The following is a 12,857-nucleotide window of genomic DNA, read 5'->3' as shown; positions in this document are numbered from 1 at the left end:
AAAGTAATACAAGTAAAGAATTGTAAATGCTGAATGCAAGAAATACTATGATACTATGCAAAAGTGTGGTGGATAGAGAGTGGGGAATTTCAACAAGATTTCATGTGACAGCTGAAGTATCTGTGGCATTGCCCAACTTTAAAGAGTAAATTGCGTTTGCTTTCAAAATCAAGATGATGTCAACATTGTGGTAACACACGCCACAACCACATCCTGGCATGACACTGCAAATGTGTTCCAAAAGTTAATCTAAATTTTAAACCAGTGTGATATTGCTGCAGCAAAGGTAAATATTGTGATTGTGTAGCCAAGTTTCCATCAAACTCAATATATAAGTTTGCTGATGACACCACAATTATAGGCTGCATCTTGAGTAATGCTGAGTCGGAGTACAGAGGAAATTAAGAACTTGGTGACATGGTGCAAAGACCTATCCCTCAACGTCAGCAAGATGAAGGAATTGGTTGTTGACTTCAGAAGGAGTAGCGGACCGCATGACCCCCATCTACATCAGTGGTGCACAGGTGGAACAGGTCAAAAGCTTTAAGTTCCTCAGGGTGAATATCACAAATGACCTGACTTGGTCTAACCAAGCAGAGTCCACTGCCAAGAAGGCCCACCAGCACCTTTACTTCCTGAGAAAGCTGAAGAAATTTGGTGCTAAATTTCTAAAATTTAGAAATTAAAACTAAAACCCTCACTAATTTTTATAGGTGCACCGTAGAAAGCATTCTTCTAGGGTGCATCACAACCTGGTATGGAAGTTGTCCTGTCCAAGACCGGAAGAAGCTGCAGAAGATTGTGAACCTAGCTCAGCACATCACACAAACCAATCTTCCATCCTTGGACTCACTTTACACCACACGCTGTTGGAGCAGTGTTGCCAGGATAATCAAGGATAAGTCCCACCCGGCCAACACACTTTTTGTCCCACTTCCCTTTGGGAAAAAGTTCAGGAGCATGAAGATACATACAGCCAGATTTGGGAACAGCTTCTTTCCAACTGTGATAAGACTACTGAACAGATCCTGATCCGGAGCTGGGCCGTACCTTCCATATATCTGGACCTGACTTGCACTACCATACTTTCCCTTTTCTATTTTCTAATTACGATTTATAATTTAAATTTTTATTATATTTACTTCGATTTGTATTTCAGGGAGCACGAAGCACAGAAACAAATATCACTGTGATGATTGTACACTCTAGTATCAATTGTTTGGTGACAATAAAGTATTTGTATTGACTAAAATGTTACAAAAATATCAATGCACTATGGTTTTGTGGACAAAATTCACAGCTTTCCAATCATATTCTTCAAAAAAGTTACATACATGCCTATTAATGAAATTTAGTATAACCTTCATTATTTGAGATTCATGATGTGATAAATGAGGCATTTAGTGAAGCAAGGATCAAAAGTTTACAAAAGGACCAGTCAGTATAAACAGAACTGAAAATCGAATGGACCATTTAAATATAAATTTCAATGCATCGATTTCTGAACTGATTACAATACAAGCCTTAATGAAAAAAGATGGAATGTCTTGAAATTTTTAACAGGTGTTGCAATTTACTTCTTATAATGCAAAGTACTATACTCACCCAGGCCAAAAAATATACATACCTAAGCTAATCTCACTTGTCCATGTTTGGCCAATAATCAATTAATTCCTATCCAATTGAAATGATTCACATAGATTTATGATTTACTCTGATTAAGGTTCATTTACCACATGTACATCAAAACAAGATCAGTCTGCAAGTGTCACCACACATTCTAACACTAAACATAGCATGCCCAACATGCTCAAAACACAATCAAATACAGCAACAGCAGCAAAACAAGGCCCTTTCCCACCCTCCCTCATAACAACTGAGGAATACAACATCTTTTTGGTACTTAGAGTGATATTTTAATCTTTCCACCCTTTATTCAAAAAAGACACAACAGTGCCATTTCATTTTTCAAGAAATGGCTTTCAAACATGTACATTCAAAATGGCACAAATAACTTTATGTATTATGTATAATAATGAAGAAACCGTTTTCTCCCCATATCAGTGGGTCAACTTTCATAATCAACTAAGTTATCTTCCAACTATCGTCCAGCACTTCTAATTTTCTCACAAAACCAAATTCACAGTTTTCCTTTACAAACTTAATAACCAATTTTTTTTTAAAGAAAAACACTACTTTTAATCTCCTCTGTGCCTGGATAACAGAAAGATATAATTAACCCCAAAAAACTGCAAAAAATACAAGTCTAATGATCTAATCAACCTACTGTTTAATGCTGCTTGCATTGAAGAAAATTTCCATCTTTACACATTTTATGTAACAAATTATCAAACCAATGCTGTATTTAAATTAGTAACTAAAGTAGATTCGGGTTAATTGGGACACAGTGGGCCAATACATTTTGACCAAGTTTAAAGGCTGCTCCAATGAGCCAGAGTTTAATGGAAATAGTTAAATAGGTATAAAAAGACAAACTCAGAAACAAATTATGTATTTAAATAATATACAGAGCAAATTAGACACTACCAATGCTATTACAGTACTAAAAAACTACATTAATTTCCTAACAGTTATTGATGGAAGAATTCATCCAGTATATGCTGCATGTATGGGGTGACACCTCTGTGAAGGGGCTTGTCAGGTCCATTCTGGAGCAACTCATTTACCAGACACTGAGCTCTCAACTGTGGCTCCAAGTACTGTTTGCATAAGATAGTGGCAACACCCCAGTACACCACTTTGACAAGCAGGCTAAACCAGGTGAGTATAGTCGGTGGGCCTGATACCCTGGTGAAATAGGGACATGCCTGCCCTAGCTTGTGAAGTCAGCTCCAGTAGACTGGGCAGACGAGATCAACAGCGAGAACCAATAGCCAAGAAGATAACTCTGCAATACTTCATGGAGAACTAAGGGCATGATAAAGCACAGAAATTACGTTTATCCACTGCAACCAAGGAAGGCCATGTTTGAGATGACTACTCGTCTGACTGGACCTCCTAGACTTTTGAGGTTGAAAGAGACGAAGTCCCAATGCAACAGCCTTTTCACTTTAAAAACTCTCTCGCATAGGTTTCACGGTCATCATCTGATACAACAGACAAAATGTTCTATTTTAAAAGTATTCACTCAGCATGATGTGGGGGCTAAAGGCCACACAAATTCTTGTGACTGATGCATGTTAGAAACTGTTCAGCAAGTCCCCTGCCCCAATTAAGCAGCATAGTGTCCCAAATAAATGAAGGAAATCCTGGCTATTTTCTCAATTAGCTTTTGTTTTTTTAAGAGTTGTTCCAAATAGTGGCTACCCCTATTAACTGATGGACCACTTAACCAGAATTAACTATTTCTTTTTAAAGTATCAATACCATCTCCAACATTGTACTGTTTGGCAGGGTAACTGACTGAGGTAAATTTCCCCAATGACCCTATAGCGGGGGTCGGCAACCCGCGGCTCCGGAGCCACATGTGGCTCTTTTACGTCTGTGCTGCGGCTCCCTGTTGCTTTGGGAAATAATTGGTTGTGGCGACCCTTTTCCTGGCACATCCGAACCGACTCACAATAAGATAGCCTACGGGGGTTTGCGAGCACAGAGCTTTGGAGCCTCTGCGCCATGGGGGGGGGGGGGCAGGTTGAGGGAGGCTTAAAAGTGAGGCTGAAGATTTTGAATAAAGTTTTTTTCCTTCGACTGCAGTTACCGACTCCGTGTCGTAATTTTAGCGCTGCGTGTAGCACACCGCTACATGGTCAGTATTTAATTAATATGTATTTTATGTTAGTTTGTTAGTTTTTGAAATGTAAATCTAAATTTGAAGATTATGGTGATCTTGTACAATCTAAATAAGACGTTGTGGCAACGCATTTCCTGACACATCCGAACCGGCTCACAATTAGCCAGCGTTCAGGCTAAGGGAGATAGCCTACGGGGGTTTGTGAGTACGTGTCTTTTGCAGCATCCGCGCCCATGGGGGGCGGGTTGAGGGAGGCTTAAAAGCAAGGCTGTTTAGTTCGAATAAAGCTATCTTTGACTGCAGTTTACTGACTGCGTGTAGCAACCGCTACAACGTGTTTTTATCGCTGGCTGTCCAGAGGGGAGGTGCTGAAACGCTTTGTCGCGCGTCTGGAAGAAGTGAAAACTTTCCTGGGCAGCAAAGGGCTCAACTTTCCTGAGCTGGAACAGCCAGAGTGGCTGGAAAAGCTACACTTCATGGTAGACATGACAGCGCACCTGAACACGCTGAACACAGCTCTTCAGGGGAAAGGACGTACAGCCCTGCACATGTTGGAGGATGTTTTGCATTCGAGCGCAAGTTGACGTTGCTTGCCAGAGATTTACAGAAAGGCACATTGTCTCACTTGCCCAATTTGAGAGAGTTCAAACAATGTCACGACATGATAAATTCGGAGTATTTACATTCTGCAATCATCGCAATGCAAACATCGTTTGGGAAACGCTTCTGTGAGTTCAGAGAGGAAAATAACACATTATCCTTCCCGGTCACTCCCCTAAGCATCGATCCATCCCTACTGAATACGACTGCATTGTCAGGTGTGAGTCAACCTGAAGAAGTATGATAAATATTTTAATTGCGTATTATTTTACGTATATTCATATGTTTTCATTGTTCAGTGAAATAGTCCTTTTATTTTTCAGGTTGACAGCTGGCTGACGTTATTTTTGGTTTGCTGCTGGCGGCAAATTTAAGTTTGGCGTTTTTCATAAATACAAGAAGGACTCAAATAGACGTTGAGTATTTTACTTAAAAGTAACCTTCAACCCAACGTCTTTTTTTCGGAGTTCAAAATGTTTTTGTTGCATGCAGAAATGTAATTTCGTTTTCTCTGCAGGAGTTCATCAATTTCATAAATGCAACACATTATAGTTTATTTATACATAGCATAAAGGCAAAACAAAACGTTGTATGCAGTGTTATTTCATTTTAAATGTCAAACGGGTTTTGCGGCTCCCAGTGTTTTCTTTTCTGTGGGAAACGGGTCCAAGTGGCTCTTTCAGTGGTAAAGGTTGCTGACCCCTGCCCTATAGTGAAGAGAAATAGTAGAATATGGAGCTGGTGTGGGGGGGGGGGGAGAGATGATAGATTTGATGGAAATATGGGAAGAATTAAAAATAACACTAGTGTTGGATTAATGTAAGTGAGAGCTAGATGGTTGGTGTGGTCAATGGCCTTAAGGAACGGTCTCCTTTCCTTGCTGTACACTTCTACAATTCGAACTAATAATATTGCCCATAAATATGTCCAGGTACTTAACATATAAGGAAGATACTAAAGATAATTTTTTTTTCACCAAGTATCAATAATGCGAAGTATTATTTGGTTTAAAGTACTAGAGTCCCACCATAATGGAAATAATTACAACAGAGAAAAGATTAATTTTAAGGAAAACACCGATGAACTATATACATTAGAAGCCTAACTTATAGATATCCTCAATTTTGAGCTCTATTGCCCTGGTAGAACTATTGTTACAGGGCAAACTGTTCAATCACAATTCCACTTAACCTAAAATAGGGAACATGTGTTAGCACAGATGGCAAAGAAATAAATTTACTCTTCCTGCAAACACTTAGGAAAGATCACTTCTTGTACAATAACTCAGTTCTTCTACAACCATTGGGATGTTTGTATACAGATGCAATATTTTAAATAAAATAGAAAATACCATCTTAATAGTTGCTGATTTTCCTGCAGAACTAAAAACCGAGTATGACGAGTATAACAGTAGCAGAGAGAACAAAATCATAAGATGCAGAACATAAGTTGTCAGAATCCAAAACAAATGAGAATGCTAGAATACACGGAATATTCAGAGCATTTGTAGAGAGAAAACGTGGCAGAGGGCAGACACATCATAGATGGAAGTAGGAAGGGACAAGGAGGAAAGCAATCAAGTCAAGGTAGGAAGAAACAAGAATCATGTGACATGAGAAAGGTAAGAACACAGGCTGCAAAGGGAAAATCTTCGGGGATAAAAGAGTCAGAAAGTCTACAGCACATAAATAGAACCTTTGGACCATCTAGTCAATGGCAAACCATTCATCCCATTGACCCAAATCATTAGTCCCATCAAACCGCACCAAAGACCTTAGCCCTCCATAACCCTCTCATCCATGTACCTATTCAAATTGCTCTTCAATGTTGAAATCAAGCCCACTTGCTCCACACTCTCACCACCCTCTGCGCGAAGTTCCCCCTCATGTTGGCTTTAAACATTTCACCTTTCACCCTTAACCAATGGCCTCTAATTGTCTCACCCACCCAACCTCAGTGAAAAATCCCTGCTTGTATTTACCCTATCTATACCCCTTGAACTTCTACATTCTAGAGAATAAAATCCTCACCTTTACTCTTTCCTGTAGGTAGGTAACCAAAACTGCACACGATTCTTCAAATCAGACGTCACCAACTTCTTACACAATTTCAACATAATATCTCAAGCCCAGTACACAAGATATTGAGCCAATGCGTCAAAAGCTTTCTTTACAACCTTATCTACCTGGGACAACACTTTCAAGGAATGATGGACCTGTATTCCCACACCTCTATTCTATCACACTCCTCAGTGCCCTACCACTTGCCATGTAAGGCCTACTAAGCTGGATCCTCCCAAAGTACACCACCTCACACTTGTCTGTATTAAAATCCATTTGCCACTTTTCCAACTGGTCCAGATCCCACAGCACAAATTTGTTGATCCAGTTAACTACGTTCTCATCCAGATTGTTGATATAGATGAGAAATAACAATAGACACTGCACCAATCCCTGCAGCACCCCATTAGTCACAGGCCTTCAATCAGAGAGGCAAACAACTACAACCACTCTCTGGCTTTGTCCATGAAGCCAATGTCCAATCCAATTTACTCCCTCATCTTGAATGTCAAGTGACAGAATCTTCCTGACCAACCTCCCATGTGGGGCCTTGCTAAAGTCCATGTAAACATCTACTACCTTGCCTTTAACAACTTTACTGGTAACTTCGTTGAAAAACTCTACAAGATTGGTTAGACTTGACTAACCATGCAGAAAGCCATGGTGACTTTATCACTAATCATTCCCTGTCTAACCAAATACTTAGATATCTAGTCCCTTAGAATACCTTCCAGTAACTTTCCCACTACTGATGTCAGGCTCACCAGCCTATAGTTTCCAAGCTTATTCTTAGACCCTTTTGTAAACAATTGAGCATTTGCTATCCTCTAATCCTCTGCTGCTATAGCGAACTTATATTGTCAAGATCTGACAGATTAGGAGACCGCTTTGCCAAGCACCTCCACTCTGTCCGCCAGAAAAAGCAGGATCCCCCAGTGGCCACCCATTTTAATTCCACATCCCATTCCAACATGTCAATCCTTGGCTCCTCTACTGTCACAAATGAGGCCACACGTAGGTTAGAGAAGCAACACCTTGATTCTCAGATTCGCCCTTCTCCAGCCCTGTATTTCTTTTATCAATAACTTTCCAGCTCTTTACTTCACCCCCTCACACCCTCCTGATTTTACCTGTCACTTTGTTTCTTCCACCCCTCCCCCCACCTTCTTACTCTGACTCCTCATCTTTTTTCCTCCAGTCCTGATGAAAGGTCTCGGCCCGAAACATCGACTGCACTCTTTTCCATAGATGCTGCCTGGCCTGCAGAGTTCCTCCAGTATTTTGTGTGTATTTCACAGCAAACTGGTGTCTTCTTTTAGCCCTCCTGATTTCCTCGAGTGTTCTCTTGCACCTTATCCTCACATAACTTATATGCATCTCCAAGGTTAATGATTACTTGGGAGACAGTTGTCTAACGTTCAGAGGTGAGATCATGGTCCAGGCCATGATACAATTAAGTGCCGGAAAATTTACTGTCATCACACTGACTGAGAAGACCGCCAAACAAGTTAAGGGTGGTTTATAGTAAGTGGTAAGTTACAAGCGAACAAAAACATGAATTCTACTTCTCCCTGCACAGATGCTTCATAACTTGGTAAGAAAATCTGCATGCTTTTATTTCAAATTCTTAGTATTTTGGAGTTTTCTGCTTTTTATTCACCACCTTAATATAGGTTCAGTACCTAGATCTAGTTTATAAAATCCATGTTTTCTGTGGCAAGCCAGTTATTTTGGCTTTTTTTTAAAGTATATGTAAATCAAGTGTACAGTGAAGTGGACAAAGTTCAAAGTAAATTTATTATCAAAGTACATACATGTCACCATATACTATCCTGAGTTTCATTTTCTTGTGGGCATACTCAACAAATCCAATAACTACACTGAGTCAATGAAAGACCACACCAATAGGGTGGACAACCAGTGTACTGTGCCAACACAAAAAGAAAAAGAAATAAAAGAATGAATATCAAGAACATGAGATGAAGACCCCTTGAAAGTGAGTCCATAGGTTGTGAGAACAGTTCAGAGAGGGGGCAAGTGAAGTTATCCTCAATAATCAAGAGATTGATGCTTGAGGAAGAATAACTGTTCCTGAACCTGGTTGTTCAAGTCCTGAAGGCTGACTTATACTTGTGCGTCACATCGACGCCATAGGTAACGTGTACCCTACACCGTAGGGTGACGTACACCTCTCCAGAAAAGTTACTCATGCATCACAGCGATGCAGACCACAACAACAGTGATTGGTCCGCTTGGTAGCATCGCATTTCCTCCTACGCATTTCTGGTTGCTTCTTCTCCGCCATGTCTGTAGGCTGTGCGTACACCAATGCGAAACAGATGAACCCAATCATCAAATCTACCTTCTGACATGTGAAAATGTTTGAAATGCATTTCCTCGTCCATGTCTCTCAAGAAGAAACTCAACACAGTGGCAAAGAAACCCCACCACCAACTAGTATTTTGGCGCACACCAATGCAAGTGTAGCGTGATGCAGAAGTGAAAATCAGGGTTACGGCGTAAACTGCGGCATCGCCCAAACGCAAAAGTATAAATCAGCCTTCGAACTCCTGCACCTTCTTCCTGATGGCAGCAGCGAGAAGAGAGCATGACCTATATGATGGGGTTCCCTGATTATGGATGCTGCTTTCATGTAGATGTGCTCAATGGTGGGGAGGGCTTCACCTGTGATGGACTTGGCCATATCCATTAAATTTTGTAGGATTTTCTGTTCAAGGGTACTGGTGTTTCTACATCACACTGTGAAACAGCCAATCAATATACTCTCTACCACGCATCTATAGAAGTTTGTCAAAGTTTTAGATGTCTTTCCAAATCTTCACAAACTTCTAAGGAAGTAGAGGCACTGCCTTGCTTTCTTCGTAACTGCAATTACAAACTGGGCAAAAGACAGGTCCGCTGAAATTGTAACACCAATTTAAAGTTGCTGGCCCTCTCCACCTCTGATCTCCCAATATGGACCGACTTATTTGACCTCTGATTTCTCCCTCCTGTGGTCAATAATCAGCTCCTTGGTTTTGCTGACCCAGTAAGAGGTGGTTGTTGTGGCATCAGATTTTCCTACATGGTGATTCGTCACCACCTCTGATTCAGCCCACAGCACTGGTGTCATTAGCAAACTTAAATATGGTATCAGAGCGGCGCTCAGTCTCACACTTATAAGTGCAAAGCAAGTAAAGCAAGGGTCTGAGCACAGTCCCGTGCTGCATCTGCGCTGATGGAAATTGTAATGGAGATGTTGTTGCCAATCAAACAGACTGGAATGATATAGAAAGGACCAAAACTCTCATAGTTATCATCATCAATTTAAATTAATTGGTGGTATTAATATATCTATCCAAGTGTACTTGAAACTTCAGTAAACGTAATTCAGGCCATTAGCATTAAATCTGCCAGATTGGGAATAAAAGTCAAGCCTAAATACAAAATTCAATAAACAATGCAAATGAATGATCAATTCAAAGCACTTATGCCATCAAATACTGAACTTTTTTTCTTATTGTAAAAGAGCCTTTCACGTCAGATCAACAACTATTCAATATTTGATTCCGTTTGCAAATTTAAAGATCAAGTTATTTTTTCCTTTAGAAAGCCAAATCTGCAACGTCAGAATAAGGATTGGCCCAAAAGGGCTGGGAGTGTTGGTCTGAGGCACAAAGAAGGGTTGGACATCAGGCACAGCTGAAAAAGGCACTACTTCCCCTCCCTCCAAGAGGGGATTGTGCAATGGCAACTCTGTCACTAATTTCATTAATCATGACACAAATATACCTCAACTGAAAAGCAGTAAGATAAATGTACATAAACCAAATTCTTACACAGAAGCAACTTGATCCTTGTGTGTCTGTTATTAAATTGAGTCACAAATTTTTGCACCCAATTCATTGAGAGTTTAAAAGGAAAAAAGTAACTTACTTTCTCTCTGAAATACGTACAACATACCCCATGTTAGTTTCTGTAATTCACAATTTGAGCAATAACATACAAAGCCATTGCAGTGTAGTTTCACCCACACTGAGAAATCTAATTACACACGTGCTGTACATACAAGTGAAGTGATTTTTGGCAGGCAGGGATCACTATGAGAATTCAACTTGTGCAGAAACAATCATAAACACCTGTTCTACTATGGCTATAACAAGAGATTGATTCCTTCTACCCAAAAACACCTTACTCACAGAAATAAAATAAATATTAAATCACTACTTCAACATCATTGAAAAAAAATGCAACCAGGCTAATAAACAGAACAGATAACATCAAGAAAACACTCTAAGAGTGATTTGTGATCACAAAGTGGCAAAATTTTGAAGCTGAATAAATCCAAACAGATCCTGATTGGCCTGGTGTATTTCTAGTAATCTCCACTGTTGCATCAAATTTCAAAGATTCAAAGCACATCTATTATCAAAGGTATAAATTATTTACCTTCAAATCTGTCTACTCACAGGCAGTCACAAAGCAAGAAACCCCAAAAAAACAAATTTTAAAAAGACCAAAACTTGCATATGTAAATATACACTGATAACTGTGGGTGGATAAATACAGATTAACGACGATTAAATAGTATTCTAAATCTTCAAAACTGTTCAGGTCCTATTTAGGATTAAATGACATTTCAAACCAAATGGATTTCACACTTAAACTTCAATATATGTGTTTGCTGATAAAACCACATCCCAACATACACACCACGTTTTGTAGCAATCTTTTGAATTGTTTCCATGACCATTCACGGTTTACACATAGGCTATGGCAAAAAATCACAGCAAAGTTTCTCAAATAGTGCAAGTTTTGATTGGTTTTACAGATCTTCTGAACATAAATTTTCAATAAATGCAAATCAAACACTCTTAAATCACTACGTCAATAAGTTGAAAACTTCAGTGAAATTCAGCTAAGTTCTTAGTTTCGGTACTTTGGTACCGACAAAATCAAGCAAAAAGAACCTATCTCACCAAAATAGACAAAAACATTCGCCTTCGAATCACCCATTAATACCACTTTTTAAAAATCCAGTATGGACTTCCACTAAATTGGAGGAGCAAATTATATGCAAACAATTTGAAAGTAGATACTTGATGTAATATGCAAGAAGACGCACACGAATGCATTACGGCAGATAACTGATGTCCCTTCGCCTGGACGGCTGTGGACACATTTGCAGAGGGGCCCCTTTGTTGTTTGTTAGTGTGAGTGTGTGTACACACACAAGGGGGAGGGGGCGCATCGCCAGTGTTCAGCGTGTTCGACTGCCTCTCCCAACCCCCACCCCTTAAAACTAGTTTAAACCCGAGACATTAAGGAAGAGGGAAGCTCTTTGGGTGGGCTGCAGGTCACCACTGAGCGCAATATATCTGAAATACACAGCGTCCCTTCACTGAAAAAGTTACTTTCAACAATGGGGGGGGGGGGGGGGAGAAGATACCTTTCTTCCCATCAATTTCTGTATGGCGCCAGCTTCGCCGCGTTGCTTCATCTCTCCCTAAACTATTCCCCTTTAGATCCATTGAATCAGACCCTACTCTCTCCACACCCATTGATGACCTCCTCCACCAACTAATGCCCGGAATCTCCGCTCTATACCCTGGTCCCAATACCCCTACGCACAACGCACTGCAGCCCGGCAGGCCAATCCAGGCGCCGTCACTCACCGTCAGTGAGGGCCCTGAGAGGACGGCCCGGATGAGGCCAGCATGCCAGTCGCGATCCCGGAGAGAGAGGGGTTGTTGTTGGCTGGGCCCAGACCCGGGCCGAGCACCACCAGTGGCCGAATCCCCGAAGAGGCACAGCAACCGCTTCCCGGTCAGCTCGGTTCCCACCGTCGCCATGGAGAGGAAGAGGGCTGGAGGAAGGGAAGATGGATTTATTCCTTTTCTAATAAGCACGGTTTACTCTCTGAAACGGAATCACAACGATTCCGCCATTACACTTTCTGCACCGCCACTGCAGCCGGATCGACGAAACCTGTCAGAACAGCGCCCCACCAGGCCGGAGGACTAGCGTTTCACCGTCGCCGCGACCTCGTGATGACAGCGTCCCCTAGAGGACCGGAATACCAGTAGCTCAGCTGCTACGCAAACATCAGGGCACCATTTCTGCTTTTGGAGTTTGGTACCTGCAGAGCTTGCCAACGTGTCGCCAACGAAAGGAAAGAAGAAATATTACATCATTCTATGTCTTTTAAAGGCACTGAAAGCTCGATCCGGATTAGGACACGGAAGCTAGTTGGAGCAACATCAGTTAAATTAAGATCAGAAAATGCTGGAAACACTCAGAAGGTTGGGCAGCATCTGTGGAAAGGGAAACGGGATCACAGATTAGAAAACTACTGTTTCTCTTTCCACAGATGCTGTCTAACCTGCTGGGGTTTCCATCATTTTCAGTTTTGGTTCATATGGACTGCTCTTTATCAGATTACAGTA

The 12,857-nt window shown here is 40.9% G+C and overlaps 1 protein-coding gene across 1 annotated transcript in view; it reads right to left on the bottom strand.

Annotated features, from left to right (window-relative positions):
• The window catches only part of LOC132405346 (lysine-specific demethylase 3B-like), a 124,562-nt gene extending 112,151 nt beyond the window's left edge, over nt 1–12,411 (bottom strand). Inside the window, exon 1 of the mRNA XM_059990079.1 lies at nt 12,087–12,411. Coding sequence (XP_059846062.1) covers nt 12,087–12,263 — 177 coding nt within the window. The 5' untranslated portion in view covers nt 12,264–12,411. The remainder of the gene's footprint in view (nt 1–12,086) is intronic.
• Between the last annotated feature and the right edge of the window lie 446 nt (nt 12,412–12,857).

Source organism: Hypanus sabinus, chromosome 15 (assembly GCF_030144855.1).
Source record: "Hypanus sabinus isolate sHypSab1 chromosome 15, sHypSab1.hap1, whole genome shotgun sequence".
Lineage (NCBI taxonomy): Eukaryota > Metazoa > Chordata > Chondrichthyes > Myliobatiformes > Dasyatidae > Hypanus > Hypanus sabinus.
The sequence above is the reverse complement of the archived record's forward strand: the minus strand, read 5'-3'. Positions and strand labels throughout refer to the sequence as shown.